The sequence below is a fragment of the Podarcis bocagei genome, assembly GCF_964188305.1.
Source record: "Podarcis bocagei genome assembly, chromosome: 5".
Lineage (NCBI taxonomy): Eukaryota > Metazoa > Chordata > Lepidosauria > Squamata > Lacertidae > Podarcis > Podarcis bocagei.
This window is the reverse complement of record NC_138129.1, coordinates 12,101,816-12,128,077: the sequence shown is the minus strand read 5'-3', so window position 1 is coordinate 12,128,077 and position 26,262 is coordinate 12,101,816. Positions and strand designations below refer to the sequence as shown.

At 44.9% G+C, this 26,262-nt stretch overlaps 1 protein-coding gene across 8 annotated transcripts in view; it reads left to right on the top strand.

Annotated features, from left to right (window-relative positions):
• Positions 1-25,841, top strand: part of CDH4 (cadherin 4) — an 828,450-nt gene extending 802,609 nt beyond the window's left edge. For all 8 annotated transcript variants that reach the window (XM_081196108.1, XM_081196107.1, XM_081196113.1 and 5 more), the window contains 5 exons: positions 5,345-5,578; positions 6,586-6,819; positions 16,326-16,465; positions 17,823-17,987; positions 24,590-25,841. In XM_081196108.1, coding sequence (XP_081052234.1) covers positions 5,345-5,578; positions 6,586-6,819; positions 16,326-16,465; positions 17,823-17,987; positions 24,590-24,796 — 980 coding nt within the window. In that variant the 3' untranslated portion in view covers positions 24,797-25,841. The remainder of the gene's footprint in view (positions 1-5,344; positions 5,579-6,585; positions 6,820-16,325; positions 16,466-17,822; positions 17,988-24,589) is intronic.
• The last annotated feature ends 421 nt before the right edge of the window (positions 25,842-26,262 follow it).

The window sequence follows — 26,262 nt, the reverse complement described above, 5'->3', positions numbered from 1 at the left end:
TCAGTAGTGGCACCCACCCTGTGGAACGCCCTCCCACCAGATGTCAAAGAGAAGAACAACTACCAAACTTTTAGAAGACATCTGAAGGCAGCCCTGTTTAGGGAAGCTTTTAATGTTTAACAGACCACTGTATGTTGGAAGCCACCCAGAGTAGCTGGGGAAACCCAGCCAGATGGGTGGGGTATAAATAATAAATAATAAAATATTATTATTATTATTATACAGATCAGAGGCATTGGACAAGACCTTTGGAGGTATCCAACATTATCTCGCAAAGTTGGGTGTTGTTTTTCTCCCCCAGGGTCAAGAAACCACTGGTGGTATACGGTAAGCCCTGATTAGGCATTTGATCTCATGTGTCCTCCAGCAAAGAGGGCGAAGATGTTCCAATTAACCCCTGCCTGCTCCTCGGCGATCCTGGCCACCCACCCAGGCCTGCAGCTCTCCATTTGCTGGATCCTGAACATCTCTGCAGCTGAGAGCCTCCTGATCTTGCCTAGGCTCGCAGTCAAGGTTCTGAATTGTGTGGGGAGCCTACAATGGTGTAGCGGGCTCATTGCAGCCATTGACCCTGCAGGATGCACAGGACTGCAGAGCCATGCAGAGGAATGCAATTGAAGAGGTGGGACTTACAAGAGCGGTCCTGGTCTCCCTTTACCTGAGATGGAGAACACATGGGCTTAATGCCTAAGCAGGGCTTTACGGACAATCAGATCCACCTCGGAAAATGACCAATTGCCTTGCGTTGGAAGAAAGCTTGTGTTCCTCACACTGTGGCAGTGGAGTGAGGGGCAGAATTTATTGATATTTATTTAAATAAAGAAATAAATACATATTAAAATCTATTTACCGTATTTAAAACAATGTGTGAAGCAGAAGTGAGGCATTATCGGCCTCTGCAGCCACAACAGGCTCTGTGATTCTCCAGGTTTTGACTTCACCCCCAAAGGCACACTCCATTGTTTCCTGAGACAGGCAGATGCCAACCAACCAATACATACTGACTTTCAATATTTATTTTTATTTAATAATACTTAAATACAATTTATTTTTTAAAAATAATGGTTTTTTTGGGTCTTGTGTTGTTTTTTAAATGAAGGGGTTGTTTGCTTAGTGAGGAATTGGTTGTGTCGGGGAGGGAATGCCGCCTATTCTTGGAAATGATGCCTGTTTTATTTGTTTGGAGTGGGGTGTTGGTGTTTTACCTGTTGTTTTAGGGGATGGGTTCTGAAGTTTGCCTGCTTTACTTCTGTGAAATTGGTTTTTCGTGGTGCCCATCTAAGATTTCATGGTCCCCTGACCATTGGGGTCCCCAACTCATAAACCTCTCTGTATTTCACCCTGTGATCTCACTTAAAACTAGCACGTTCGGGGCTGCTGCAGACTTCTGTACTAGGACTTAGATGACAAACAAGGTAAAAAAGATGAAGTTTTTGAGGGGGCAGTGAAAAGCAGGCTGAAAAAAGAGAGAGATGCCTTTTAACAGTAAATAAAACGAGGTTTAAAAGACTGTTTTGGTAACTGAGCTGGAGTCAAAAACAAATGTTCTATTTTAAACTCAGGTGTGTGCTTGATGTCTGTTTTCACTGTTTCACCTCTAAATGTACATCACATTTGGACAGTTTTCTTTTTTTAGAGGCACAACTCAGAGGTTTGTGAGTTGTAAAATAAATAGATGAGATTTAAGCCCCCACCAGCCATAACCTGAGCACTGTGTAAGACGAAGAGTCACTTGAGCATTCCTACATAATGATAACTAACTCAGCGGTTGCAGGTAGTCGTGGAAAAACCCCTGGGCTTCGCTTTACTGTTCAGCAAACTCAATGCCTGATCAAGGCACCGAGCCTAGAAGGAGTTCTGTCCAGGGCCACCAGGCTGAATGAAAAGTTTCTTCAGTACCAGACCTTGAGGTTGGCAGAGTTAACGTAACAATAATCAGAAAGGGATTGGAAGGGCTTCGCTGGGGATTCTGAGACTCTTCAGTCAGCAAAAACAAACAAGGAGAGTAAGACGGAAAGCTTTATAAAAATAGCCAGGAAGAATCAGTGGAAGGTTTCTTTTCCTTCCTTTTTTTAAAAAAAAAGAGTAGGGTTGCTTTATTTATTTCTTCTTCTTTTCAAAGCATTAAAAAAAAAACACACCAGCCAAGAACATGAGCTTTTAAAAAAACTACTCAGGCAAGGCTTTTAGAGGAAATAGTCTGGGTAGAGGCCTGGAACAAAACTGTCTGCAGTTCACTGGGGATGGTAGATGGGAGAAAAGAAGAATATTAAACAATTTAAAAGTGGTGTGTTCCCCCCTCTAACTAGAGGGAAGTTACTGAAGCATTCAGATCTGGGGAGTTGAAGAATCTCTCTCTCTCTCTCTCTCTCTCTCTCTCTCTCTCTCTCTCTCTCTCTGTGTGTGTGTGTGTGTGTGTGTGTGTTTTGCAAAGGATTATACAGGACAGTGATGGCTTTTAACCTTTATAAAAGTCAAACTCAAAGCCGAGAGCCTGATCTGGCAGCTTTGGCACAGCTGACCCTTCGTTAGAGGCTTAGCCATTGATCTTGCAGGACCCCTGTGGGGAGGGAGACCAGTGTTAGAACCGCTGGTGTCTGCTCTTGAAGGATGCTTTTTGAACCTTGAATATTTACATGCCTGGGAGATGGTTGATGCCTTCAGCTACTCTCATCACTCCAGCGGTGTGAAGGGGGGAAGCTTGCACCTTTGTTATATGTGGCTATAAATCCTTCACTGCGATACTACCTGGGACTCAAAGAACTGCCCTTGTTGGGTCAGATCAAGGTCTGCCTAGCCCAGCATTCTGTTGCCAATAGCAACAGATGCCTCTGGAAGCTTCAAAGCAGGAGATGAAGGCCTCCGATTCATCTGTGGGCCTAATTAAATACACTTGCTTTAGCCTAGAAAGCCTTACATGGCTTGGGATCTTGGTAGCCTGAAATTACACCTCTTCTTCTATGTGTCTACCTGGGCCTTATAAGCCTCCAAGAAGGCCCTCCTCTGGGGCCCCTGTTCTGCTGAGGTATGGAGGGTGGCAACTAGATATAGGGCCTTTTCGGTCATAGCCCCCAACTTGTGGAATGTTGCCCCCATAGATGCTCACTTAGCACCTCCTTAAATGTGTTTTTAAGGGACGAGGGTGGCGCTGTGGGTTAAATCACAGAGCCTAGGGCTTACCAATTGGAAGGTCAGTGGTTCGAATCCCCGTGACGGGGTGAGCTCCCATTGCTCGGTCCCGGCTCCTGCCAACCTAGCAGTTCGAAAGCACGTCAAAGTGCAAGTAGATAAATAGGTACCGCTCCAGCGGGAAGGTAAACTGCGTTTCCGTGCACTGCTCTGGTTCACCAGAAGCGGCTTTGTCATGCTGGTCACATGACCCGGAAGCTGTACGCCGGCTCCCTCGGCCAATAAAGTGAGATGAGCGCCGCAACCCCAGACTCGGTCACAACTGGACCTAACAGTCAGGGGTCCCTTTACCTTTACTTCAATGTGTTTTTGTTGCCCAGTGAAGACCTCCCCCCCCCTCCCAGGACTTATCACCCTTTTAACATCTTTTATTGACTTAATGTTTTCAACATTAGTTATTTTCACTTCCTATTAATGTGAGAGTGGTTATTTTTTACTTGTTGCTTGTACTACCTTTAGCCTCAGTTCATCTTGGGTTGCTTTGGTTTGGTCTGGTTTATCTGCTATTACATTTCGATCCCAACTTTCCTCCAAGGAGCTCAAAGTGACATACATGGTTCTCCCTTCCTAACTGCATTGTATCAGCACAATTACCCTTTGAAATACCATATTTACTCGAATCTAATGGTCACCTTCTTTGGCCAAAGGACATTGCAAAAATTAAGGCGTGCATTAGATTCAATGGCACATTTACATTCATCACCAAATACTTTTTTGGTTTCAAGGTTCTGAAAATTGAGGTCCACATTAGATTCCATGATGCATTAGACTCAAGTAAATATGACACATTAGACTGAGAGGCAGTGTCTAACCCAAGATTCAGTGAGTTTCATAGTAACTTCCAGAAGGATATCACGGTTAATAGTATCAAAAGCTGCTGAGAGATCAGGGAGAAAGAGCAGGGTCTCATTACCCCTTTCTCCCAACAAATATCATCAGATGGGCAACCAAGGCAGTTTTGGTACCACTGCCAGGTTTGAAACCGAACTAGAATGGACACAGGTACAGTCGTACCTCAGCTCCCAAACGCCTTGGGGGTCAAACATTCTGGCTCCCGAACGATCGAAAACCAGAAGTGAGTGTTCCGGTTTTCAAATGTTCTTTTGGAAGCCAAATGTCTGACAGGGCTTCCACGGCTTCCGATTGGCTGCAGAAGCTTCCTGCAGCCAATCGGAAGCCACGCTTTGGTTTCTGAACATTTCAGAAGTCAAACGGACTTTCAAGGTACTGTAATCTCTAAGTATTTCTGCCATAAAATAACTCCTTCGTGACCTTTAGGGATAGAAAATTCCATAAGGATGCTGGGAACTGTAGCTGTGTGAGGGGTTTCCTAACAACTCTTAGTGAACTAGTTCCCCAGGCCTCTTCAGAGGAAGCCATGTCTGTTATAGTGGTATGGATGTGACCAAAGTTGTGGGAAGAAACACTTTCTTGTGTCTGTTCTGAACCATTTCTCAATACACCTTCTTGACACCATTCATAAATGTAGTGGTTGGGAGTTACTCGTGCGTAATCCTGCCCCGTTTGGGCATTAGATTGCCTGGTTAAACCCTCCGGACTACGCAGCCCATATTTGCGTGGCTGTCCCTAGTCACTCGTAGAATCTGTCTGTGGGCGTTTCTTAAAGTGCTGCCAACATAAGAGCTGTTTGACGCCCAAGCGTCTCTGCCTCTCACTGCGCGGGAGTCTCCTGCGCAGGGTGGGCGTGGGTAGCAGGGTGCCTGGGCTCTCCACACTAACTTCCAGCGAAGAGTCCTGGAGCCCCTGCACCTCCTGGTCCCGTTGCTCTCCTGGATCCCTGGTGTTACACTTATTCCCTTCCCCTTCTTCCCAGCTGAGTCTCCCCCTAGCGCTGGGACCTTCTCCTGCAGAATCAGAGACCCTCTCCTTCTCCCGTGCCTCTGATGTCAGTTCCCTGACAATAAAGTATCATGTTGTCTCTCCTGTTTGTATTTATACTATACTTATTTTAAAAGTCTGAAATGCTTTAGCCTTTGCTCTCAGTGGCTGTGTCCCAATGCCTTGGTAACTGTAGTTGACTTTTCCTGTACTTTTTAAACAGGGGGCCATGGTGAGAGCAGGTCCCTCTTTCTGCCTGGCGACTTCTATGCCAACCTTAACAATCGCTCACAGAAATGATCCTTCCTTCATTTAGGTATCCCCCCGGCCAGCGGCACTGGCACACTCCAGATCTATCTAATTGACATCAACGATAATGCTCCTGAGCTCCAGCCAAAGGAGGCACAGATCTGTGAAAAGCCAAACCTGAATGTCATCAACATCACAGCCGCCGATGCTGACATCGATCCAAACATCGGGCCCTTTGTCTTTGAGCTGCCAAGTGTGCCATCTGCCATCAGGAAGAACTGGACCATTACACGGCTAAATGGTAAACCAGGCAGGCAACACCCAGCGGCATTTGCAGCTTGGCACACGACGCAAGCAATGGAGGGGATCAGCCTTCACCCTTTCAAATTTCCTTCAGTCCTTTCCCTTTGATTTATTTTATTTTTTAAACCCCACATTCTGGCTGACATTATAGGCAAGGTAGTTAATAAGAAATTGCATGGATTGGGCCTTGAGCAGAACTCTTAAGCCCTTTCATTGGCACTCGGCTTCCCCGCCCTCTAGGTTTTAATGCAGTTCATAATTACGCACCGTTATCAGGATTGAACTGGGAATAAATCATCAGTAATAGCCCAGGGGGGGAAGCTATTATCAGTCTTCCTTATGTTCCATTTTTATTGTCACAAGCCACAATCAGGATCAATGATCATTCCTCCGGCTGTAATTGCATAAAAGTCACCCTCCTTTTCTCCTTTAACAAGGAAGTAGCTTTTGAGGACGGGAAAGTAGGAAGACGGCTCGTTCATTGTCATAGGAAGAGGGAAGTGGAGAGGCTATTGAAATCAGCGAGCTGTAACTGACCTCATTGCTTGGCTTATCATAAACCTCACAGTGGCAGCTGGGGATGGGGAAATCTGTCAGTATGGGTTCCCTAAGTTTCTCACGTCTACAAACTTCAATTCAGTTCCTCGCATTTCCATAACAATTTCAAAGACGTCCGGATTTCAAAGGATGACTGTGTTTTGGTTCTCATAGCATGTTGTAGAATGTGAACTAGGTACAGTAGTTTTGCCTTTAAATACAAACCAAATTGAATTTATCCCCCAAGCCTACTTGTGGGCTTCCTTAGCCATCTGGTTGGCCATTGTGAGAACAGAGAGCTAGACCAAAGCCAGCAAAGATCTATTTATGTTCTTAACATAGGTCATGGGGGCGGGGAGAGGAACTTTTCCTTGTGGACATATTCTTAAGATACCTTGTGGCCCCTTCCAACCCCACGATTATATGACTCCCTCAGTGCTGCAGCTGACTCCTTTTTGCTCCCCGCAGGTGACTATGCCCAACTCAGTTTACGAATAATGTATTTGGAAGCTGGCGTCTATGATGTTCCGGTCATCGTGACGGATTCTGGAAATCCTCCTCTGTACAACACGTCTGTCATTAAGGTCAAGGTGTGCCCTTGTGATGAAAACGGAGATTGCACCACCGTAGGAGCCGTTGCCGCAGCTGGGCTGGGAACAGGAGCTATCATTGCTATCCTGATATGCATTATCATTTTACTAAGTAAGTGTTGCAATTCAAAAGTACCTGCACACAAGTTCTTAAAAAGGTAAAGGAAAAGGACCCTGGACAGTTAAGTTCAGTCAAAGGCGATTATGGGGTTTCGGTACTCATCTCACTTTACAGGCTGAGGGAGCTGGTGTTTGTCCACAAGCAGCTTTCCGGCTCATGTGGCCAGCATGACTAAACCACTTCTGGCACAACAGAACACCGTGATGGAAACCAGAGCGCACGGAAACAATGTTTACCTTCCCACCGTAGTGGTACCTATTTATCTACTTGCACTGGCGTGCTTTCAAAGTGCTAGGTTGGCAGGAGCTGGGACAGAGCAACAGGAGCTCACCCCAATCGGCAAGTCCAAAAGGCTCGGTGGTTTAGACCACAGCGCCACCTGCATACCTTTACCTTTTTTACTGCATTCAAACTCTGACCCCCCTCCAATGGTATTCAATGGAAACTTAGTGGGTGAAGCATTAAGGCACACCCTCCTTCTTGCTGCTTTTCTGCTACAGATCCCCTCCTCCTTGCTTTGCGTTAGTTTAGAGACCCAGGTTTGCCATGAGAGTCCTGACTAGAGGCTTCTGACTGATCCAGTTAGGTATCAGCTGACATAGGTAAAGGTAAAGGACCCCTGACAGTTAAGTCCAGTCGCAGACAACTCTGGGGTTGTGGCGCTCATCGCACTTTACAGGCTGAGGGAGCCGGCATTCTTCCGCTCCGCAGACAGTTTTTCTGGGTCATGTGGCCAGCATGACTAAGCCACTTCTGGCACAACAGAACACCGAAAACAGAACACACGCCATTTACCTTCCCGCCAGAGTGGTACCTAGTTATCTACTTGCACTTTTTTGGTGTGCTTTTGAACTGCTAGGTTGGCAGGAGCAGGGACCGAGCAACGGGAGCTCCCCCCGTTGCGGGGATTCAAACCGCTGATCTTCTGATCGGCAAGCCCTAGGCTCTGTGGTTTAGACCGCAGCGCCACCCGCGTCCCTGTTTACACACAAAGACACTACAGAGCCCACCGTTTTCATAAAATACTTTCTCAGTCATAAAAACAGAGTCACATTGGAGCCACAACCTCACCGTTTTCATAAAATACTTTCTCAGTCATAAAAACAGAGTCACATTGGAGCCACAACCTCATTCAACACGTAGGCACTATCTTCTTGGTCATTCAGCACAGTTGCTGCTCCCAGTTATCTCAAGGTTACAGCAGATCAGCAGTTTTGGGCTAGCTCTTCAGAAATGCAAAGCCCCACCCCTTTTCTATTATTATAAATGTATTTAGTTAATATATTTATGTAGCAGTTAATACGAAATCAGTCTCTAAGCTGTTTACAGTGGTTGTAGGTGCCTACTCGAGGTTGCTAAGAGATGACAGAGGTGTGGCCAAGTGACTCTGGTTTTCTCCCAATCTTCATCCCTTGCAAAGATGCTGTGGCCACTTAAGAGCTGCAGTTTTCAAACAGGTAGCACATGACTATTCTAACTATTCAGGAGTTCATTGCCATGACTAATCGCTACAAATAGGAAATGCTGAGTGTCCGGATGGCAGTAGGAAGCCTAATTGGTTAGCATTCACAATTTGAAGGCAAGATTTCCATTTCATTTCACTTTTTCACTCCATTTTTAATTTGTATATTACTATGCACAAGGCGGTTTACAATCTGAAAAAAGCAACAAAATAGACAGCAAAGATCATACACGTAATAATAACAATTTGATCCAATATGAAAATGTCACAATAACTTGAAAATAAACAACTCATATCAAATTCAGAAATATTCAATAATCCATTAGACTATAATAGTAAATAGCAAAATTAAATATCAGCAAACAATAATTAAACAGTTTACACTTGTAAATTGCAATGGAGAATTATTAAACTATAATCAATAATGGCAAGTCACAATGCGTAAAATACCACAAAACATACAAAACCATGAAAAACGGTCAAGCTGAGCAACAAGGACACACAACATATAAGATTATTTTTAAGAAATATTCCTGAACTCCTCTTCTCTCTCACCAACTGCTTCCACTGTTCTCAAAGTCAAGGTTCCTATGGACTGGAGAATAGGGAGAGGCAGGTGGGAAAAGCCATTGCTGTTTTATGGCAGACCCTAAGGCAAGTATGTCCAAAGTCCATTTCAGGGGCCTAATCTGGCCCGCCAGTCAATTTAATCCAGCCCCCATGGCAGTATATGTCCTGGGGTAAAATTGTAAAAAAACAGATCAACAACTTCAATCCTAAAAACGCTCAACAACTTTGGTCGGCCCTCACACATGTTCAAGGGACATGGGTGGCGCTGTGGATTAAACCACAGAGCCTAGGACTGCCGATCAGAAGGTCAGCAGTTCGAATCCCCACAACAGGGTGAGCTCCCGTTGCTCAGTCCCTGCTCCTGCCAACCTGGCAGTTCGAAAGCACGTCAAAGTGCAAGTAGATAAATAGTTACCGCTCTGGCGGGAAGGTAAACAGCATTTCCGTGCACTGCTCTGGTTCACCAGAAGCGGCTCAGTCATGCTGGCCACATGACCCAGAAGCTGTACGCCGGCTCCCTTGGCCAGTAAAGCGAGATGAGTGCCGCAACCCCAGAGTCGGCCCGACTAGACCTAATGGTCAGGGGTCCCTTTACCCTTTACACACATGTTCACTTCATCAAACCTGGCCCCTGGCCCTCTTTTAAAAAGTTTGGGCACCCCTGCCCTAAGGTATCCGTCTAAGGGTGCCACTGCACATTATGTGTGGAACGCGGAAACCTACAGAAACAGAAGCACCAGAAGCCCATGTCAAGTCTTTCCCGTCTCCCAGCGGTGAGTGGCCCCAACCTCTCACTGTGGTCCTTAGAGATGCTTATCTGTATTGTGACGCATTTCCTCACTCCCACCAGCAGCAACCAATTAGAGGAAGAGTGGCTGGAGAACTGTGCCATCACAATATAAGTAAGCACCACTACATGTTAGGAAGCATTTTAGCAGCATCTCATAGACCTCTGAAGACACTGTCCCCAGGAATGGCAAAAAAATGCTCAGGCATTTTTAAAAAAGACCTACGTGGAACAGACAACAGCCTTCAAATTTACACATGCAAAATAAGCACTTTGATTTCCTGCACAATTTTTAATATACACATGCTAATTTTATAGTGACGTGATGATAATGAGCAGTAAATACACATCTGCTTTTTAAGCATGTTGAATGTAATAAAGCTTCTTAAAGCCTTTTTTCCCCTTTGTGTTTTGCACAGCGGAAAAAATTTGCATGGGAAGTAACAGGAGCAATAAAGCACAAGATGTCTTTTTACTCCCCCCCCCCCGCATACTCTACATATAAATCATAGTCTAAAGTATGATTTAAACACTTGAGAAAATTCTGTTGACTGAAATTAACTACAGCTGAAAGACATTTGATTTAGGAGAACCCTTTTTCCATTTTCAAATCCATTACCCTGTTCTAAATTACAGATTTTATTGCAAACACATATTTTTTTACAGTCATTGTCATTCTAATTGACTTTTTAATGTTCGGCAGCCACCCTAGGCTTATATCGGTGGTGAAAAATGGAATTGGGGGACGAGGAAGATCTTTCCTACTTACATTTTTATTTTCAGAATTTAGGAAGGGCGCGGGATTTAGCCCTGATAAAGAGCTATCACACAGCACTGCCATAACTCAGGTCTGGCGGTAACCTCGCCCCCAGCCATCCCACCCCCACGTCCAGGCTGCTTTAGTGCTGCTCCTCAGGCGGGGAGGGTTGGATAGAAATTAATAAATATACAAATAATGCAGCTGAATAGATAAGCCTCCTACCACCAACATCTTGCGGCTACTTTCTGTTCCCGAGGCAGCTGCCTCACCTTGCCTAGTAAAAGGGCCGGCCCTGAAGCCTCAACATGTCCCCTGTCAGTTCTGTCCAAGGCATTTAAATTATCCGCCAGCAAAATGCCTCATCAGCCGCCAAGTGCTTGGCATCTTAAGCTGCGACTCTTAAGACACTGGAGAGAAAAGCAATGCAATAGAGGGGAAACTGTGACTGAGGAAGACAATGGGCTTCAAGAAAGCTCTGCGCAGAGTAAAAACAGGCCTAGCAGCAGTAATAGAGCTTTGTGTATTTGTGCGAGCGGATAAAAAAGGCTGAGCTGGATCTGCTATTGACACTTTTGAAAGCCTCTTTTTCAAGAAAGCTGTAAAGCTGTTAATGGGACAGTTTTTCTATAAGTGTGACCAAAAAAGAAGATATATCTTTTTTCGGGGGGGGAGGGATGGGGGGAACCAGCCATTATAATATTGTTTTCTCATATCAAGCAGTTTGCTTATTGTGCGAGACAAAGTGGGGTGGGTAGGCAAGACTTCAATAGTTGGCATAAATAACAGAGCTTTTTTTTAAGGGAGGAGGAAATCTCTCTCTTTTGTTACATCTGTGTTTTATTCCTCCCCACCACCACCACCACCAAAAATGACCCTGGAGGGAAAGTGGTAAAGAAATGCGAAGCACTCTGAAAACAATTTTGTTTTGCTAGAAAAGAAGGGAGGGCAGCCAATTGACATATGGAGGCTGTAATTAGCTGTCCGGTTCTCTTGTCCTCACTTCAGTGAATTTTTGTTGGGTAGAAATTGCAGAAAGCCCTTGGAAAAGAGAAAACGGAGTGGGGGAATGGGGGTGGGGGGACATCAACAACAAGCATGAGGCTTTCCCTGCCAAACACCTTCCTCCAAATGGATTCTTTGGATATGAATCTGCTGGTGTGTGCAAATCCAAAGACATTCTCTCTGTGTTCCATCTTGCATTTGGTGACATGCTGATGAAAGGAAATACTGAAGCTGGGTGACCATTTTTTTTTAATTAAAAAAAAAAAGACAAGACAAAACTGGAAAGTAATTAGAAGCAGGTTGCACTTTTTCTGCTGTGTAGCGATGCCACTGAAATCTGTACTTTGCGGCTCGGAAATATGCCCTTGCCATTTCAGTAGCTCCTGGGGAAACTGTGTTTCCCACGTGTTCCTTGTGCCTGGCATTTTGTGTAACTGGAAGTGGGGACACACTTCCTTTCCTCCAGAAAGAGAGGAGAGCCAGTGTGGTGTAGTGGTTAAGAGCGGTAGTCTCGTAATCTGGTGAACCGGGTTCGCTCCTCCACATGCAGCTGCTGGGTGACCTTGGGCCAGTCACACTTCTTTGAAGTCTCTCAGCCTCTCTCACCTCACAGAGTGTTTGTTGTGGGGGAGGAAGGGAAAGGAGAATGTTAGCCGCTTTGAGACTCCTTAAAGGGAGTGAAAGGCGGGGTATCAAATCTGAACTCTTCTTGTTCTTCTCCTACCTCCTTCCTTCCTTCCTGGTTGCTGCTACCCCAGAAGGAGCATGATATGCCCCCTACCAGAGATAATACCACTCCTCTGACACCCCACACACCCCACGCAATAATACAATAATTATTTCCAGCAGCCTTAGCGAACTACTGTTCTCAGGATTCTTGGGGAGTGTGCCATATGCTTTTAATGTATGTCGTTTACACAGCCTAATTCCAATTCATTCAGAAACAAGCTGAAGCATTTCCTGATTAGCAGGGCTGGGTGAGCGCGAAGGAGCTTGGCTTCTTCCCAGGCCAAGCCAGTCGGAGCCTGGGGGAGATTTCTCATTACGCTTCCGCCGTCTCTGCATTTGCAGGGTTTGGGAACAATATTAAGCAAACCTCCAAACCTGTTGGCTAGAGGCATACCCAAGATGACAGCACACACTCCTATTCCAATTGAGCTCCCTTAGCATAAATACTTAATAATTCCTCATTATTCGGAAATAAAGTCTCCCCCAATGCCGTTCCGTAGCATTTTAGCACCCAGGCAATTATCCATGGCAAAACCTCAAGACCAGCATATAGGAGTATGACCTTATTGCAGATACTGGGGACCTGTGTTTCAGCCTAATGGTCCCATTCCCTTGCAAGCATCCCTACAGGGATCAGCTGCTAGGGGTGGATGGGGTCTGATGTAGAAGAGCAAAGTAACTCTTACCTTTGTATGGTTGGTTACATTTCAGCCATGCAAAAGTCAGAGCTTTCTATACCCACACATAGCTCTCCATCCTCCTTCAAGGCAAGTAAGAAACCTTATCATAGTTCAAGGACAAATTCCAGCCAGGCAAAAGCACTCAAGAATGGTGTGGCCTGGGAAGAGCCCAGAAGGTCAAATAGAGAGGCCTGGAAGGCCGTTTACAGAGCAGAGGTTTCCCGCCTCCTTACAGCAGTGGCTGCTCCCCATTGGGACTGATAGGATGGGAGGCAAGGAGACCAATAGTAGGTAGAGCCTACTAATTCTAGTTTGGTCCCCATCCTTCCAACTGCTGTGTCCTATTAAGGTGGCACTGAAACTAAGAGGAGGAAACTGGCAAGCGGCAGAACCCCCTGGACTGGGGGTCTGTAGCAAGGCAAGGCAGGTGAGGGCTGGTTGAGGTTCATGGGGCATTGCTCCATCCACTGTTACAGACCAGTCTCCATAGCTGCCTTATAGTGTTGAGCACACAAAGACCCAATGTGGTTCATGGCGGTGGAGGAATTTAAACCTGGACATTCCCAAGCCATAGTCCAATTCTCCAACCTTGACACTGCGTTGGCTCTGCATACTAATTGTGGCCATTTCCCCAGGCGGGCAGGAAATGGGTAGGACAACTTCTGATGGCGAAAGCAGCAGTCAACACTTTTAATTTCACTAAGCTCCTCTTCAAGCAAAGAGAAGAGAGAGAAGTTTATCTAGGCTGGCCCAAACCAGATCTGCAGTTCCTCAATTTGCTTTCTCTCCTTCAGCAAAACCCACCAGCACTTTTCAGTAAAGAGTTCAAAGACGCTCAGATCTGCTTTCCAAGTAAAGCAGCTGAAAGAGTATCACAGTGCATTTGTTAATGTGATTTCGGAAATATAGAAAGCCCATAAAGAGGAGGAGAATAAGTCCAAATTTGATTATGCGAGCTAATGTTTTATCCAGCCTCTGTTGCATTCCTTCTGAGAGAATTGCACATCATTAAAATGAAATTAGCCCAGCTGCAACAACTTGCAAATTCAAAAGGATTTATTCTTTCCAGAGAGTAGGGCCGAGGGGGTGGGGGTGGGGAGGGGAAGCAGCCTATAGAAATAGCTGGCCTCGTGGCTGGTTTTAACATGTTGGTGTGCCTCTTTGGATGCATTTGAGAACGAAAACAATTCTTTTCCAAAATGGCCACTTTTCTTTTGGGTGAAATGCTTTGCTTGTGGCTGCCTTGGGCCCAGGGAGAGAGGCACTGTGGTCCCATCTGTCATGGGTGCTTTAGCTGAGATTCCTGCAATGCAAAGGGTTGGACTAGATGACATGATGTTATGTCCTGGACCTGTTGTTCTTCAACGTCTTTATAAATGACTTGGATGAAGGAATTGAGGGGATGCTCATCAAATTTGCAGATGACACCAAACTAGTAGGGGTAGCTAATGTCACAGAAAACAAAATCACAATTCAAAATGAATTTAACAGATTGGAGAACTGGGTGCAAGCTAACAAAATGAATGTCAGTAGGGACAAATGTACGGTTCTGCACTTAGGCAGGAAGAAGTGGAGAAATATAGGACTTTGTTCAGCTTTACGGGGATACTCTTGCAAGCACAGTGTACATGAGGAAGGATCGTATCAAATGTGTATAAATTAATCAAATATAATTGATCAGGAAAAGCTCATTAATCAAGCTGACTAATAAGGGTGTTTTTCAACCTACGGAAAGCAATAGAACGCCATTTGGTTTTTCCCCCTCAACATTGTTGCTTAATCAGGCCAGCAACCACTTAATATTTACATTTCTTTCATTTTTGAAGTGTACATCACATTCCGTGCCGCAAAGCAACATGCCACGCTGGTAACAACACCGTAATAGGAATGCCACAGTAGAAATTCCCAGAGCAATCAAAGCGGCAAGCAACAACTATTAATTTAAAATGAAATCCAGCATATCTGTCGTACAGCTAGATTTTAAACACCGTCCCAGGAATCACGGTGGAGTTGAATTGCCCTGGAATGCCTTCGTAAGCAAATGGTATCCCTTTACAGATTGAAGTCAACAAAATGGACAGCTGGGTTTTCTTTGGAAGAACATCTCAAGGTGTTTCCATGCCCTCTAGGAAGGTGGCAAGTGGCTTGCCCTCAAGGTGTGGTTGGACTACAGATCTCATCCTCCCTCACCATTAACCATGCTGACTGGGGCTGGTGGGAATTGGAGTCTGACAACATCTGGACGGCACCATGTTGGCAACCCCTGCTCTAGAGTCTAGCAAAGAGAACTTTAGGTATTGGGTGATTTGGGTATTGCTAAGCACTGGCACGGGGACCATGAGCCCCAAACCTGTTTCTCAGTGTCCCCAAGACATGTTTACCTGCCTCTTTTTAAAGGATTTATAAATTGCTTAATATTTTAAACATCTCCAAGTTCTGTTCAACATTTTATTTAATGGCATTAAAACAAAAATACAACACAAAGCCCGCCATGCAAGAGAGTATAAAATCATATTACTAAACAAACGAAAAACAGGAATTCCGATAAGGGTCTGATCTTACGGGTCAGGGAAAGCCTTGGCAAACAGATATATCTGTAGCAACTGATGGTTGTTCTTTCACGTGAGGCACAGGGAGGGGCATTCCACAGTACAAGGAAAGACCAGAAAAAGCCCCTTGTGATATTCTGTAGTGTGTGGTGCCATGAGCAGAATTTCCCCAGATGATTCAAGTGATCTTGCAGGCAGGTGGTCTTTCATGTAGGTACCCAGCCAGATGGATGGGGTATAATAATAATGTATTTGTTGTTGGTGGTGGTGCAGGTGTTCCCTAAGACAGTTTTCATGCAGCAGCAGAAAATTGGGTTACATGTAATATTTTTGTCCAGGTCTCTAGCTCTTCAGAAGTTTCTCTTTGGCATCCCCATTGAGCATCTCGTAATTTCTCCATGAACCCCCAACCCACTACCATGTCAGTCTACTTCTTGCCTCTGATGAAGTAGGCTTTTGTCAATTGAATTTTTTTTTTAATATCACATAAAAACATAGTAGTATCTAAGTTGCAGCGCAGGTTAACATGTACAGAGCACCTCATAGCTGCTCTTCTGCTAACCAGGAAGTGATTGTCTCCCATTTCAGGCTGTGCTGTGTGATGCGCTAAAAGCAAGGAGCTATACAGTTTGTTCCCATCTTGTTTAGCTGAAATATGCACCTTGATGGTATTCCGTGTTCAGGTGATGGAACTATTTACAGTGACCTCAACCCTTAACTTTGGCTTAATAAACATGGTTCCTAATAGCACAAGAGGGGGTCATTTATTTCCTCCGATTGTTTTGAGTTTTGCAGCTCCACTCCCAGACATACCATCACCTCTATAATCATCAATTATAGAGAAAAGGCGAGGGCACTTTTAATGCCATCCTTGTGGCTGAGTTGCTAGCCCATGGGGGACAGTTAATCATCTCACTCAGCTGCGTCTCTTCCATTGTGTTTCTGTTTCTCCCTGCAGCCATGGTTTTGCTGTTTGTGGTGTGGATGAAGCGCAGGGAAAAGGAGCGTCACACAAAACAGCTTCTCATCGACCCTGAGGATGATGTCCGGGATAATATTCTGAAGTATGATGAGGAAGGAGGTGGAGAAGAAGACCAGGTGAGGAGAGCATCTTCATGGTCCAGCTTCCTACATGTAGACTCACAGTTTAGACCACTCTGTAACAACTCCATGGCTGCCACATGTATTTAGGGATGGACAAGCCTGGCAATTTTGGTTTTTACCAGTTTCTCATTTTTCCGAAGTTTAGTTTTCCGCATTTCTGCATCAGTTCCTGGCTGTTGTTTTTAAGGTCCTTGTGAAAATTCACCGGTCTTTCCATGTGAATTTCTCCGAGTAGACACAGATTTGCCTTTATTCCCCCCAATATACAAATTTTCCCCTAACACAATGGCTTTTTGTATGTTACTTTCACTAATATATGCATTTATGTGCGCACTTGGCCTTAATGTGCACATTATTTTGCTGGAGAATTTTGCCACAAGATTCGCAGAAGTGTGAATTTTTAATAATAGCTTTGTTTCGGTTCATGGCTTGTTTCAGGGAGTGTGAATTAAGTAGGTCCACATTAAAACTCAAACTGAACTGACTTTCTGCCCTATCCCTCAACTGGTACTTGAACATCAGCCCAAAGACAGGACTTGGTTGTGCTGCAATTCGTAAACTTCCATATGCTGCTGAGGGCACCCTATTTGAAATGCTTGCAAACTGGTTTTTGCTGGATTCTGAGGTTTCAGCACTCCACACTTTACGGAATCCATGCCCAATCCAAAAAGGATCAAACATGAGTTCAGGGCTGCTCAATGCTCTGTATAACACAACATTCATAGTTGACATGCAGCCCTCCCCAGAGCCAGTTTTCTGTAACCTGCCATGCCAGTTTGCACTTAATTTGTAATCTGGTTTTATTTTACTTGGGATGCAATCCTTTACCTGCTTACCTGGTAGCAAGCTTTACTGAACTTAATGGGGTTGATTGCTGAGTAAAGAGTGTAAGGGATTGCAGAGTCCAACGACAATCTGGGAAGTCAGTGTGGCTATTCTAAATAAACTGCAGATCAGAACTTGGAAGGCTAACTCAACCCTAAAGCAAAACAGGTACATTGGACTCTGTTCCTCTCCTCAACTCACTCTGAGATCTTTGCTGTCAGGTGTCCAAATATGAGCTGAATAACTGATTATTAAAGGGCAATGCTAGATTGTCTTTAACTCCCCAATGTGCCTTGGAACACTGTTCAGCTGCCTCCAGCAAACAATCAATATCACATGAGTCACGTATGTTTAAATAGGTGCAGGCATCAATGCCGAATGCCACATGGTGGAATAGTTCTGCCTCAATTCCAGTTGAACTTGAGCCAGTGAGGTTATTTACAGACCTCTGCAGCATAGAGGCACTTGAAGGGTTTTCAGTGAAAAGCCGCCTGAGCCTCACTCTCTGCTTCTCCATTTGTTACAGGATTATGATTTAAGTCAACTTCAGCAGCCAGAGAGTATGGATCACGTCTTGAACAAGGCAAACGGAGTCAGACGGGTAGACGAGAGACCAGTTGTTGCTGAGCCCCAGTATCCTATAAGGCCTGTAATCCCCCATCCTGGGGACATCGGGGACTTTATTAATGAGGTACATTCTTGAAGGCTTCCCAGGATGGCTGCTGGAGACTCGTATAGCCCGCAAAGGCTACCGATGCAATTAACTTACACAGAGTTCAAAATTAGATGCATGTGTGCATGAAACGGGGCCTGCCAATTTTTGCCAATAGCTCCCAAAAAAATGTTACTATTTTAGTCGTTAACAGCAAGATCCTAAGCATGTCTGTTCAGATGTAAGTTCCAGTTTATTTATTTGGGATTTACTCCCCGGTAACTGTGCCTAGGGATGTGGGTGGCGCTGTGGGTTAAACCACAGAGCCTAGGACTTGCCGATCAGAAGGTCGGCGGTTCGAATCCCCGCAACGGGGTGAGCTCCTGTTGCTCGGTCCCTGTTCCTGCCAAAGTGCAACGTCAAAGTGCAAGTAGATAAATAGGTACCGCTCCTGCAGGAAGGTAAATGGCATTTCTCTGGTTCACCAGAAGCGGCTTAGTCATGCCAGCCACATGACCTGGAAGCTGTACACCGGCTCCCTCGTCCAACAAAGCGAGTTGAGCGCCGCAACCCCAGAGTTGGTCATGACTGGACCTAATGGTCAGGGGTCCCTTTACCTTTACCTTTAACTGTGCCTAGGGTTGCACTGGGGAAATATTTTTGGACCCTCCTTAACCCTTAAAGATACTAGCACATAGTGTAAAATGGGCATTGCTGAGCTAAGCGTACCAGAAGGAATTCAACGTAGTGCTAAGCAGATAATTCCCGCAACTCACCTGATGGAATGATCTGCCCTTCCCTTCCCTTGCAGGCTGTTCCAGGGGTTCTCCAGACCTTCCTCATAGCCAGTTGGGGGTACATGAGGGAAAGAGAACAGGAAAACCATGTTGCACTTGCAGAAATCCTTGTGTGGGCTTGCACTGGTGGGACGCTTTTGCTGAATTTTGCCCACCAAGAAAGAGTACAACAAGAACAAATTCATGAAAGAAAGTATATTTTACCACACTTAAAACAATAGAGCAGACCAGTACCATAATCAGTGCTTAAAATGCTTGGATAAATTAGGGGCAATACCCAATGCACTCATTCCATAAGTGCAAAAATTTACACTTGTGTAACAGAACATCACACACACACACATACCACATGCCTGCCCTAAATCTGCTTCGGAGGCTAGCACAGATTTAGGGAGCTCACAGAGGGGAGAAGTTCCAAAGTTCCATTGTGCAAGCAGAAATTCTTGCACTAACAGAACAAGTTGTATAGCACTACTTTGGATACAACCCAAGGTTTTTAACCTAGCACCAAAACAGTAGTAGGTTTCTATGTGGCAAACAGTTGTTTATTATCATATATTACAAGTACACTCCGATATTCTCCCAAAATTATCCTCCAACGAGACTTATATATGGGCCTTCATCCAAAGATCTCCAGTGCTAGTTCTGTACACACCAAGGGAACTTTAGATATGAAACATTCAAACATTTGCTCTCCATGCTGCGTGAAAAAAGTCTTTCGGAACTGAGACAAATTTCCAGAGCAGTGTGTGGCATGTTGTGGAAGTCCTGCTGCTCCAAGGGTGCATTTGTATTCAAGAATGGTGAATTCAATGAACAATGTCCACTTAACACCAACCCACTCTCCCCTTAGCCTAGCAGAATCCCTGAAGCAGGTCTTTATAGAGAGCCCAGGGAGGGAGCTGTGTAGAGCTCTGTTAACCAAGACATTCATCAACAGAGTCTTAAATCCATAGTCAAGGTTCAATAGAAAAGACTAAAAATTGAAGTTTTCATGCCCAAGCCCCCGAATAGTCCTTTGAACCTCAGCCATCATTTCCAGGTGGTCTCCCATCCAACGTTGAACCTACTTGGCTTCAGCGGTAGAACTGCACCATGCGCCTGAAAATTCCTGCGTACTCTGAAATGTCACGCAGTGGTATTCATTTATTTGCTTGCTTAATCGCAGCACTTCTATTCCGACTTTCCAGCAGATTGCCTAGCATAAAGCAAGCCTATCTGAAATCAAATCAAACAATAAAATCCAATTTTAACAGCAAATCAAAACCGTATAAGCAACATACACACTGCAAAGTATCAAAGAGGGGAATGGGTTGCTTCGTGTAGTGATGGCCATCAAACACGGGAGGTAGAAGTCACAGAGCTCCTAAGAGACATGAGCACACGAGAAACCTAATAATGGTGACAGAGCTATGAAACCGCAACCCCACCCCCAAACCTAGGGGGCACTGGAGACTTTGTGAATGAGTTATGCTCTTTAAATAGGTGTTCCAAAAGGCCAACATCCATGACTTCCATTCAACAAGTTCAACATCCAACGAGTTATGAAAGGATATATTGCTTTATCCAGGGGGCAAAGTGTGAGACCAGAAGGATCTTTGGCCTCATTCAGCAGATCTCTGTCTTTTTTTGCACACATGATACCGTGGACATTCCACCTGGAAAGGTGGGAAGTACCTGTACTCTCTGTTCTTGCGCGGTACAGATTGCATTCTTGGGGTCCATGAGAATTGGGATGCATAAGCATGAACCCCTGGACAGGACCAACAAGGGTGCCAACATTCCCCCATGTGGGTCCAGTGGCCATGTGTGGAAATATCACCACAGGGAGGAAGAAGGAAGAAATCAGCAAGTGGTACAGCTCACACAGGTGCCAACAGGGAGTGGAGAATCAGGGCTTTGCCAAAAGTACAGGATAACTCCCTAAGCAGGCACTGCAACTGTATTTAGCAAATATTTAGCAGTACCACAATTTTCTTTGCCACCAATCTGGCCTAGAAACATGTTTTTAAATTAAGAATAATAGAAACAGCCCCAGATTCCGCAGCAATAGCTGTGGAACATTTGCAATCACGGTCATGCAGGCGCCCATGCTTGCTTGTCTGAACTTGAGCCTTCCGGAAAAGAAATGAATTCCCCCGTGCATTTCTCGAAACTGTGCATTTAATATTTTTCTTTAATTTGCCAACTTGATCCTTTTACTATTGAAAAGACAGGCGGCGTGTTTGCAAACCAATCGATGCTTTATTTCCTCTGAGGCGAAAATGTGATCCATTTCATAAAGCCTGATACATCAATGTGGGAGCAATTTAATTTTGTTATTATATCCATTTCCTGCTCTTGAGACATTTTGTTCTCGGTTTTTAATCATTAAAAAATTCTTCCTCTCTGCCCTCTGTGGTGCATATGAACCCCATTTACATGCTTCTGGAGCCTGGCAGGAATCCCTCTCCTTAAACTCATGCTTCTCATTCCTCACGCTGCGTACAAGGCTCTCACCCATCAAAAATGTGCCCCCTGTTACTCTTTTCACACAATAATCACACACATAATCAGTGCATAGAAAGGGGAGAAAGAGTGTGCCTGTTGATAGGGAAGTAGGGAGACAGCAATTTTCATCCCGTCCTGTGTTCATCTCAAGCAGCGCTGTTCCCATTCCGCTGCAGTTCGGCTTCCACCAAAACGTACATTATTCATCTCAGTATCTGCTGTGGCCAAAATGAACATAATTAATAATGTAGTCCATTTCAATGGAGGAGAAATGTCAAAAACAAAGCAGAAAGTAACATAATTTTACATAACTGTCAGGGAACGGCCATCGGCTCAGGGGCAAGAGGGGAATAGCCGGATGGATTACAGAGAGCCCCCAAAGATCATGGGAAGCAGCACTTCCTCAGCGGAGGAAGGAAGCCACGCCTCCAGTGGAGAGGAGCTTCAGGGCTCGGAGGAGGCAAGGCGGTGCCAGGACACCTTGCCTGGGCAAAGCGGGGAGAAGAGAGGTCCTCCTTTACCCAAGCCGTCCGTTCGCAGTAGGCCTCTGTGCAGAGAGGGGAGGCGCAGACTGGGGGTCAAGAAACTACTCTGCTGGGGAAGATTTAAGCACCGCCCACTCTCAGATTCTGCCAGTGAATGAGCAAGACACGGAATAGAGGCTCTCTGCATTTTAAAGATTTTTACCACCAATAAGAAAGCTTTAGAACAGACTATTGAGGCATATTGCCCTGATTGCTCTCGAGCAACCAACCGATACACCTAACAAGAACATTAGCAGATTCTAAATGCAATGGTGGCGAATACCGCTCGAATTCCCTCCCATGATTTCCATTTCTGACCTCAGATGAGCATGTAAATTGTGGCCATTTCTGCTCCCGTTTCCATTTTGGATGGAATTATCTGACGTCTGATGGCATTCCCTCACACAAGAACATAAGAAGAGGCCTTCTGGATCACGACAGTGGCCCATCTAGTTGAACATCCTCTTCTCACAGTAACCAAATAGATGCTTGTAAGAAACCCGTAAGCAGAATCCAGGAACAAGAACACTCCCCTCCCCTGTGATTTTCAGTACCTGCTGGCCCAGCTCTCAACATCTATAAATCAGCCCTAAGTTCAGAACAGAGCTGTAGGTTCTGTTTGATCACTGGAATAAGCACATGGAATTTGCAGACCGGGCTGAGTGGTACCATCTCAATTCCCTGCTGCAAATAATAATAATAATAATAATAATAATAATAATAATAATAATAATAATAATAATATAATTACTTTATTTATACCCTGCCCTCTCCAGCCAGAGCCGGGCTCAGGGCGTCTAACACCAATAAAATCACAGTAAAAACATAATGGGGGGACGGGACCAATTTAAAATACAGGTTAAAATGCAATTTAAAATGCAGCCTCATTTTAAAAGTAGCTGATAAATCAAGACAATAAGGGGAGGGAAACATAAGGGTCAAACTGAGTCCAAACCAAAGGCCAGGTGGAACAGCTCTGTCTTGCAGGCCCTGCGGAAAGATGTCTCGTCCCGCAGGGCCCTAGTCTCTTGTGACAGAGCGTTCCACCAAGTCGGGGCCAGTACTGAAAAGGCCCTGGCCCTAGTTGAGACCCATCTAGTCCAAGATCCTGTTTCCTACCATGCCCAACCAGGTGTGGGATGGAAGCCCACAAGCCGAACGTGAGTGTAATAGTGCTCACTACACTTGTCCTTCTCAGCAGCTGGTATTCATGGTGCCTCCAATGCTGGAACTAGTAAATAGCCATCATGACTAGTAGCAATAGATAGCACGTTGATTTTAAGTGCAACTCTTGTAAAAGAGGGCTAATTACAGTGCTTATCCCCCCTCTCCTTTGAGAGAGCAGGGGACGAGAGAGAGAATCTTCATCAAATAAGTAGCCCAAACTAGCATCTGCTAATTTGATTTATGAGAACGCAAGTGAATTATCCCTCTCTCACACACACACACATACACACAGGCGTACAAGTGCAGCAGGTTGGTTTCTGTTTTAGCGGCACAGAACCAAACGCATGGCTTCATGCAGGTACAGTTGGATTGATGCTACATATATATGCAGCATGATCCCATGCATGTTTACTTGGAAGTAAGTCCAGCACCTTTAAATGGGCCTTATTCACAGGCAAATATACATACGATGCATTGCAGTCTTAAACTGGTCTAACGGCTCTTTGCTATCACCAGCAACCCCTGGCAACAGTAACTCTACAAGAGAGGCTAGGAATATCGGTACAGTGGTACCTTGGTTCTCGAACTCAATCCATTCTGGAAGTCCATTTGACTTCCAAAACATTTGCGAACCAAGTCGCGGCTTCCGAGTGGCACAGGCGCCCCAGAAACAATAGCCGACAACCTTATTGGACATTTGGCTTCCAAAAAACATTCAAAAACCAGAACACTTCTGGGTTTTCGGCGTTTGGGAGCCAATTTTTTCGTCAACTAAGCCATTCAAGAACCAAGGTTCCACTGTAGTCTCGCAAAAGTACAGCTATCACGATTCTTTAAGGGACACTCTGACAGTTAAACTGATTTTTTTATTATTTAAAAAAACCATAAACATGTGCAGTGTAGAGATGTGGCCATAGGGTTGTATCCAACCAATATCTTGTTCCCCTTGCACAACAGAACTTCCCCTCCCTCTCCTCTCCCACCTGAACCCAAAAATCTCTTCTGGGAGTTTCCCCAACCGTCCAAAGGTAATTTAGGTGGGGAGCACAGCGAGAGGCAAGGCAAGGGAAGTTCCGTTGCACAAGGGGAGGTCCAACATACACACCATACAAAGTAACACTATGATGCTATTTTAAATAGTCATGGCAGTTGCTAGGAAACACCCATTCCCATCCCAGAGCTACGATTGCCTGAGCTCCTTGGGAAGAGGGATTTATTGTTAAATGATTCTGGAGACTGTGGCTCTGTGAGGAGAATAGGGGCCTTCTAACACAGGCATAGGCAAACTCCAGCCCTCCAGATGTTTGGGACTACAATTCCCATCATCGCTGACCACTGGTCCTGTTAGCTAGGGATGATGGGAATTGTAGTCCCAAGCATCTGGTGGGCCGGACTTTGCCTATGCCTGTTCTAACAAGTCTCAGCACACCCTTGATAAACTACGGTACCCAGAATGCCTTAGGGGAAAGCCACAGCTGCTTAAAGTGGCACGTGACTGCCTCAAATGAATGGCGCAAATGTGGCCGAAGTCCTGATACAGATGGGGTGACTTTGCTGGATGCAACCCTTCTGCATTAAGCTCTGAGCCACGGAGCCACGTTTAGGTTGCTCCTACGAGCGATGCTTCCGGTAACCTCTTCCTTCTTCTCCTTTGACATTCCAGGGCTTGAGAGCGGCAGATAATGACCCGACGGCCCCACCGTACGACTCCCTTCTTGTCTTTGACTATGAGGGCAGTGGTTCAACAGCAGGGTCCGTCAGCTCACTTAACTCCTCGAGCTCCGGAGATCAAGATTACGACTACCTTAACGACTGGGGGCCAAGGTTCAAGAAACTGGCGGACATGTACGGGGGAGGCGAGGACGACTAAACTGACCTCACTTTATTGTTTTGCAAAAGGAAAAAGAAAGGAAGGAAGAAAAGAAAGCTATAGCATTAGAAGATGATGATGATGAAGAAGATGAAGAAGTAAAAAAAGAAACCCAGTGTTGAGGAAGAAAGGAGTGAAAGCAGACTAAACAAGAACTGTACAGAAGTGGCAGCTTTTTTAAAATTAATATCTCCTGCTGACTGTATTCCTTTGAGTGGTGACTTAGAAAGTTTATTTTCCTCTTTTTTTTCTTTATTTCTGTTTCTTTCTCTTCCCCCCCTTTTTTTTAAAGAACATCGAGCTGTCTAGCATGAACACTCGTCTCTGCTGCGGTTGTGTGTTTTTTTGTCGCCCCCCCCCCAAAAAAAAATTGTTTTTCTTTTTCCCGATGTGTCAGCAGGGATATTGCTTGGTCAATCCACTTTATGACTAAAGGGAGTGAAAGGCACTCTGTCTTAACTTGAATTTCTTAGAACAGAAGCACTGTTTTTAAAATATATATACAGATATATATATTTGAAAGTGCCTTTTGGTACATGTATCAGATTCCCTCAATCTCAGGAGTGTTCAAAAGAAACAAACAAAAATAATTTACGTTTCCACCGTCTTGGACACCACACTCTATATGACCCTATGCCAGTTCTAGCTGGGAAGGAATTAACAAAACAAAAACAAAAACCAGGAACTATGGAATGGTTTCTCTTTTTGGGCCTTTTTGCTATTTAAAAAAAAAAAGTGGGCAAGTTGTTTGTGGGGTGGGTGGGTGGGGGGAAACTAAGGAAGAAAGATGCTTTGAATTAAAACAAAAAAAAACACAAAAAAGAGAACTGCTATCTTTTGGCCTAAAGCAGATGGTGAACTGAGTAAACCTGTTGTGTATATATAATTCATTGTTTAGCCGATGCAAACTATCGACCTGGGTTTTCTCTTTGTGACCTGGTCACACGTGATGTAGCTTCCTAGAACAATAGCATTGGTTAGCCTTTGGTGCGTGTGACACAAAAGACCTTGCATAAGCCCAACAGTAAATGATGACAAGACCAAAGGCCGCTTGTGTGTGAGAGTTGTTTTTCTTCCTTTTATTTTCTTTGAAGCTCCCTCCACCTGCTGAATCCCATCAACCGTGGTTAGGTAGTACGTTTCTTATCAGATGTTCATCCTGATGAATGTGGAATTCTGAGCGAATGTTCAGAACACAGAACGGTGGGCAAACTGAAGAAATGGTTTTAGGGAGGCTGCGGAAGCTCTGTTACCGGAGCTTATAAAAGGGGGCGGCTCGTATACATTGTTCAGCCACATGAACTCTAATGCATTGAGTTGCATCGTGCACAGCCGCAGATTACCTGTTTCGAAGCCTGTGTGATGTTGGCCAGAATTTCCACCCTTTCCATAGCATAGCAGGTAGGTGGAGCTAAACACAAGCAAAATGTAGATATAAGCCATTTGGTAGGTGGGTTGGTGGACGG